General features: G+C 37.7%; 2 protein-coding genes across 2 annotated transcripts in view; one reads left to right on the forward strand and one right to left on the reverse strand.

Moving 5' to 3' along the window:
- LOC134258902 (hsc70-interacting protein-like) overlaps positions 1–7,189 on the reverse strand; it is a 66,657-nt gene that overhangs the window by 28,291 nt on the left and 31,177 nt on the right. The window lies entirely within an intron of this gene.
- Positions 176–6,357, forward strand: LOC134258901 (uncharacterized). The gene is made up of 4 exons (XM_062741497.1): positions 176–981; positions 1,951–2,099; positions 2,976–3,139; positions 4,273–6,357. Exons 1-4 carry the CDS (start codon positions 279–281, stop codon positions 6,116–6,118), a joined length of 2,862 nt encoding a protein of 953 aa, XP_062597481.1. The 5' UTR covers positions 176–278; the 3' UTR covers positions 6,119–6,357.

The raw sequence follows: 7,189 nt of genomic DNA on the forward strand, positions 1-7,189 counted from the left end.
ATATACCTACGTAGTGGCTAGGCTAGCTCTCCGTTCAAGAGCGTAGCTTTGCATAGCGGCTACGTAGCAGCTACGCTGTTGAACGCACGAACAAAGTGAAAGCCTTTGAATTCATTGTGACGTCATAAACTTCGGTGATTTGACGCTAAATTTTATGTTCGTTTACCCAGTTGTCAAGACATTCGCCCCTGACGAAGAAATGAGTTTATCTTCATTCGATAAGATACAGGAAGGACAGAAAATTTTGCAGGCTACATCTGGTGATTCAGCCAATCTGGATGTCAGACAGAGAGAATAATCAACTGGACAAAGATATTTCACTCAATTTTTCTCCATCGCCAGAAAATTTTTCCCAGCAGTCGTGCAAATTTTGTCATCAGTATCACAAACTTCCTGAAAATTTGAAAAGGAAGTTCGAAAACCAGTGCGACGAAAAATGTTTTAATCAACTAAATTCTCGGTGGATTAAGTTGACGAAAAATGAAGTACACCATGAAAACGTCGAATTTAGCGTTATTTATCGGGTAATTCAGGCTATAAACGACTTAATATTGAAACAAATTGAGAAGGCCTTACAATTTGACTGCACATTGAAAGACTCTAAATTACATGAGGAAATAACATTCACACCAACAAAAACAACGCAGATTAAACGAACAGAACCGATCCAGAAGGGGAAGTTTACAGAAGAGGACCACTTTGATGAACAGAAGTCGTCAGGAAGTGAGAGCTTTAAGGATAAGGGATTCACAAGAAAAGCACGGAGAGAATATTCGAGGAGAAGGGGAGATGAAAGTGGTGTTAGGGATGTTAGGGATCAGACCAAGCCGAGCCTGGAGGTGAGCCACACGGTCACCGAGTCCCACCAGCTACTGCACGTCAAGACAATCATTGGACTGCTCCATTCTATTATTGACATCATTCTCTTTACCATGTCAGGCTCACTTGTCTTTGACCTGAATGACGCGGATATTTGGAAAGGTTTGTTTTAATTAAGTTTTATAAGCAAACGGAAATTTTCTGTCAAATTAACGATGTGAATTTTAATATTCTCTGGTTAATTTCGAAACATACTAGTATTAGTTATTGTCTGATTGAGAAAGTCGTTGTATCATTAATTAATTAATATGCAGTATAGATATTGATGCCTGCATAACGATAAGATCTTCATAGTTTTTAATGTAAACTTTATAATCACAACTTCCATGTTTTCCTTCCTTGAATGTTTTCTATTGACCATATTGACAGACTCATGAAAAGTTTTCAACGTTTTATTATTTGAGGTGCCGTTTGTGACGTCACAATCGCCTTTTCACGCGCACTTACTCTGTGTTGATCCGATGAATTTCGAGACTAATATTAATAAGTAGGCCGAGTCTAATGATTTCTACGCCTTCAGCGTTTATGCAAATTATCACGCAAGCCAATTGATTGATCACATCATGAAATCGGAATATAAGACAGTTATTCCTTAATAAATCATGAATCAAGTAGACTTACTGTTTGTTTAATATTAATCATATTTAGAATAATTGTTTGTTTCTAAATATATGTTTTTATTATACCTCTATTGATAATACTCGAATTTGATTGGCTGGTAAGAAAACTTTAAAACACAACAATGACCCCAAATGGTACGACTTGCAGACGTCAACGTAAACAACTTCACTATCCGGTCTGTAGCGAATCCCGATCCCGATCAAAGGAAGAATTGACAACGGTTAGAGATTCATACTTTTCGATATATATCGGTATAATAAAACAATTAATTACCCCTTGTGAGTTCAACATGGTGAAATAAGGACCCTCGACCTGGCCCACTCGATGACCTGACCTGACCTCGGCCGCTACGCGGCCTCGGTCAGGTCAGGTCACCTCGTGGGCCAGGTCTCGCTATTTCACCATGTTGATCTCAGAAGGGGTAATTAATTGTATAATATTTTCATTTAGGTTTTACAAATAGATGCAAAGAACTAGAGTCTCAGCTTGGAATTCTAACAAACAATTTTTTGGAAAAGAAAATCTCGGAAAAAATGGCGAGAAAAAAGAAACGTGAAGAGGACGTGCTGGGATTGATAGAATCGCTGGAAAATCGTCCGGTTTGTGTTCCTTCTGGATTGTACATTTATATTGATACTAGGCCTATTGGGGGGGGGGGGGGGTCAAGCGGCAGAACTAAAGTTTTGACATATTATATTTTTCTTTTGCCACTCAACTGGATTTTTCCGCGATTACGTGTGTCAATTTTTCAGAAAATAATGCATTAAAAATGAATTATTTTAATCAAAATAACCATAAACGGCCGGAAGGACAAAACGACACTTTTCAAGGAAATCGTGTATTTATAAATATAATATAGAATTATCCCTCTTAGCACATGATCAAGTTGTAAAGGCTTTATGGCTAATATAATTAGTAGGGCGAGGGTGTTTTACACGTTTTCAGTCTTGCAGCATTTTTTCCATTTCAACAGAGCATTATAAAAAGACAGCAATAAAATAATTATAATAACATCTATTAAGTCGATACATTTTCAATTAAAAATATCCAGACACATTTCATCTTTCTTACGAAGACTCATTTACAGACAAAAGATCGTATGTATACGCTAAGACATGCCAGACAAATGCCGAAAACTGTATTGTATTTTGAAATACGGGAAGGGAGGAGGGGGAAATATTCAACTTACCTGAAAAAGGGAAAATTATCCTAACTCGAAAATCCAACCTATATGGGAGCGGGGACCGACTTTTCAATAAATATTTTTAAAAATAGATATAGAAAAAAAGTGAAGTAGAACATGCCTACCCCCCAACTTATGCTACGTGTTGTATCCTGTTTTTGTAAACGTACGTTATATAAAAATTGTTTCGGTGTTTCATCAACTGTTATGTTATTTGCACGTCATTCAATGTTAGATTACTAGAGTCACCAGACACCAATTTATGAGTTTATCATCGTTGTTTTTTCTTCAGACCCGCTCTAAAGTGAAGCGACTCCACAAAGCCACACAGATCCTGGTGGAAAATGAGCGACAGATTGGACTGATCCAGGGGGAGATAATCTTTATCAAGGACATCACACTTATCTCCCAGTCTCTCCGAGACCTCTTCACTTTCATGGAGGGCGAGTTATCCAGGTACGTCCCCTTACAAATACGAATTCGGAAAGAATCCTCCTTATAAATACGGACCCGGAAAAGACAGATGAGAGGAAGGTTCACAAAATCTAAAGATAAAAATTTAATCTAAAATGTACATGAAAGGTACATCATACATGTAGTAAAACAAGAGGGAAAATTTATTGGGATAATGGTTAGGAAGATCCAATTTCTCTTTGTTGAAATTCAACTTTTCTTGTGAACTCAGCAATGCAAAGCTCTGAGAGTAAATTTTGGGGATGTTATTTGCAAAATTAAGTAAATTAATACATTGATGTGCGGTCATGCTTTCCCAAAAGAAAGCAGGAACATCTTGTTTCGTCACAATTGACTCCTTGTCTTTTGACACAAACTGATTAATTTCTAACTTCTTCTTCAAGAGAAAAATTACCCCTCTTCAATCCTGTTATCGCGGTATAAGCTGTTTTATTTCTTTGATTCAATGTCACATATAAGCATCCAAAATCAAGAATAAACATGTAGGAAATCTGATCAAAAATGAAAATTTAGTTTTGCCCTGTCTGTCCGTCTGTCTGTCCACAAAAATTTAAATTTTGCCTACAAATTTTGAGGTACCACCAAATCTGACCTCTTTACTTTGACCTTGGAGTTTGACTCCCCTTTTACCAAAAATTCCCAATCTTTATCCTTGGCTTGTATACTTCAATGTGTATTCATTGTAACAAGATCTTCCAAGGGGGTATAAATATTTTGGACTTTGAACTATGAGTTTGATCACTTTAAAAAAGAATTAACGTTGGTATAAATTTTGAACAGTTAGTACTAGGGCTTTTATATTTCACAGGTGTGTTTCTTGTGACAAAACATTCCTTTGGATAATAATTTTGACCCATTGACCTTGGAGTTTAGGTTGTATTTTCAACCCTCGCTGTAAGCTGCCATACGGGGGCATCAGTGTTTCACGAACACATCTTGTTTCCTATAAAAAGAGAAAATATTAGATGAATTATTAAATCCAGCTAGTAAAAGTATTGAAGGTTGAATATTAAACGAAATTATTCAAGACATTCACAATGGAAAGTACAAGCGTGTAGAGTATGAAATGAGATGTAAATGGATACCTGTAATTAATACTCAGCATGGTTTTGTAGGAGTGGAAGAAGAGTTTCTAAACATAGGGCCATTAAAGGTGAAAAAGATGAGAGAAGGGTGGCTATGGAAGTAAAAGATGACGCCGACAAGAGTCGGGCTATAGCAACGGAAAAGTCAGGAATGTCAGAAAAGCCGGGGCCCAGTGGAGAGAAAAAGATTGGAGAAGAAAAAGTTGGTCAAGCTGAAGGGACATCAAAAGATGCAAAATTATTAAAGAAAGATGCTGGCGAAGGGAAAGCAAGGGAGGAAAAACCGTCTGAAAAGGGTGGAAAGGGGGCATCCGGGGGAGTGGATGACGTCAAAGATCAGGTGGTCAAAGCCTTACAGGGGAAAGTGGGAGAGCTGGGTGACCAGTTAGGAGGGCACGTCAAGCAGATCGGGGGACAAGTCTTCCAGGGTCTGCTCCAGAAAGCCAAGGACATGACCAATCTAAATATCAACAACGGGACAACCGACACGACCGATGGTTCCTCCGAGAATCTGTACGTGGATTCCACGTGTTACGTCGTCCACAGTGTTTCTAACGACTCAGATGACAGTGGTAGTCCAGTGCCGGCGGGAAACTCACGAATCCTCCATTTAATGAGAAGCATGAGAAGATCCTGTAGACCTAGGTTGAATGAGGAGAGACGTTCGCCATACACACGAAGAGTGGATCAAGACGGCGACAGTCAATCTACGAAAACCTCCTCAGAGTCTGAATCGTATTCAGATCAGCGGGACATCAAGCCATCCAAAGAATCAGATTCTGAAGATACGGGGACTTTTGTAAAACCACGTGTAGGCAAACCACTTCGACGCCATGCTGAAGTTTCCTATTCTGTCACAGATGCCGAGAACACAGGGGAAACTACTAAAATTAGTGAACCGAAGTTATCTCCCTGTATAAAGAAAGGAACCCGAGTAAAAAGTACAAAATATTTAGATGAGAGTGAAGTTTCTTCTTCTGATACCAAGGTTTTGGACTCCGAAAACATAGATGTTACAGAATCTAGCTCAAATATTTCACCACGTCTTAAAAAGGGAAAACAAAGATTGAGATGGTGGAGGAACAATGACACAAAAGACTATGAGAGTGATACTTCGCCGTCCTATGAATACCATAGTCGTCCAAAAGCAGGAGGTCAGAAAATAGATATAGGCGGCCCTAAGTTATCACTTAGAATAGGAGATGTTGGGGTCAAATTTTCGCCTGAAGGACGACTGTTACCTCGTGAGCAACAAGAAAGCAGCACAAGCGATGAAACAAATAATCGAGTAGCTTCTACGTCTAATGATGAAGAAATAAGAGGTGTTTCTGTTCAGAAAAGGACTAAGAGATCAAAGGGTCAAGACCTTGGGGACGTGACCCCTGAACGTGCTGCCGCTGGAAGTGGAATGTTCTCTCGCCTAAAAAAGCTGTCATTTTACGAGAAACCGGAGATTGAAAACAAAATGGTATTTGTGGAGGAAGGTGATGATTCAAGCTTGAGTGATGATGAGGCGATTGTGTCTGGTTCCGATGACGTCATCGAGTTTGTGACGTCCTCTCGGAGTAGCGAATCAGACGCAAAGAAATCGCAGTCAGATACCAGTGTTTACACAAAACCAGCGTTCTATGATAAATCGGTTGGATCAGAAAATAAGGAGACTGTGTCGGAATCCACTCAAGTAATCCTCGAGGAACCCATTGTTAACCGTGTTAAGAGAATTGCAGAAAAGACCGCCAAATATACATTTTCAGCTATTTCTATCGGTTTGGGTTCCTGGTCAATTCGCTATTCGTATAAATGTTACACTGAGTGCAGGGTTGACTGTTTTGATATGTCAATGTATGAGAAATTATTGGAACTAAGACATGTATGAATTTAGTTTGAACATGTATGATTTTGAGCACTATAGAACATAACAGGTCAGATCTATTATTGAATTCACTCAGGCCTGTAGAAAGTAAAGAAGACGAGACGGTCTGAATGATCTGGTAGTAACCTGGAGTCATCTGGGTCAGGTCATGATTTAGATCTGTAGTTAACTATTAAAGGGAAAAGCAGTCATTACATGGACAATGATTTTATGTGTATGAATTAAATTCAAACATAGAACATGAGTACATCTTGAGTTCAGACTCAAATTTTCCTAAGTATTGAAAAGGGAATTCGTTCAAATGGTGTAATTTTATTCACTCAAATTTCCATAAGTGCATGATAACTCAAAGATACATTGCTTTTAATTCAATGTACATTACTTCATGTTAAACTTGAGACTTTAAACCATTCAGATTTTTTTGTCTTCTTGTGTAACTGCTTATCAGTAAAAATAACAAATTGAAATCATTGTGTTAATTCATTAGTTATTATTTGTTGAAATTTATTTGTTTAATTAATCTGCATTTTACCCATGTTTTACTTGATTTTCTCTTTAACATACATCGATTGAAGGCACACACAAAATTAACACCATTTAAATTCAAGAAATTTTAAAGAACAGAGCAACTTCACAGTGCTTGTATCATGCATGCAAATAAATAAGAAGCATTTTAAAAATATTTTGTACATGAAAAATATGTACTGCGTATATCAATTTTCAGAAGCGTACGCAATTCTCCTAGAGTCTCTTGCTTTTAAATGAGTTTAGAAATATGTTTGAAATGTTAAAAATGGTGAAACAAAAACATTAGGTCCATTAAAAGAGAAATCTTAATATTGGTATCCTTAGCAAGACAATGACCTGGGTTTTGTTCGTTTATTCTTGAATTTAAAGGCAGCGGAGTTTGGCGCGAAACCAGCCTAGGTAATAATGCAGCCATTTAAAGTGTTTATGTATAAGTTTGGCTTTGTTTACTTATTGAATAAAACCTTGACTGGATTACACACGCTGTGATCGATATATTGATTCTCTCATGCCTGGTATCCATTTAAAATGGTGTAAAGAAGCGGA

Source organism: Saccostrea cucullata, unplaced genomic scaffold (assembly GCF_032062105.1).
Source record: "Saccostrea cucullata isolate Sc308-1 unplaced genomic scaffold, CSIRO_AGI_Scuc_v1 ctg2680, whole genome shotgun sequence".
Classification (NCBI taxonomy): domain Eukaryota; kingdom Metazoa; phylum Mollusca; class Bivalvia; order Ostreida; family Ostreidae; genus Saccostrea; species Saccostrea cuccullata.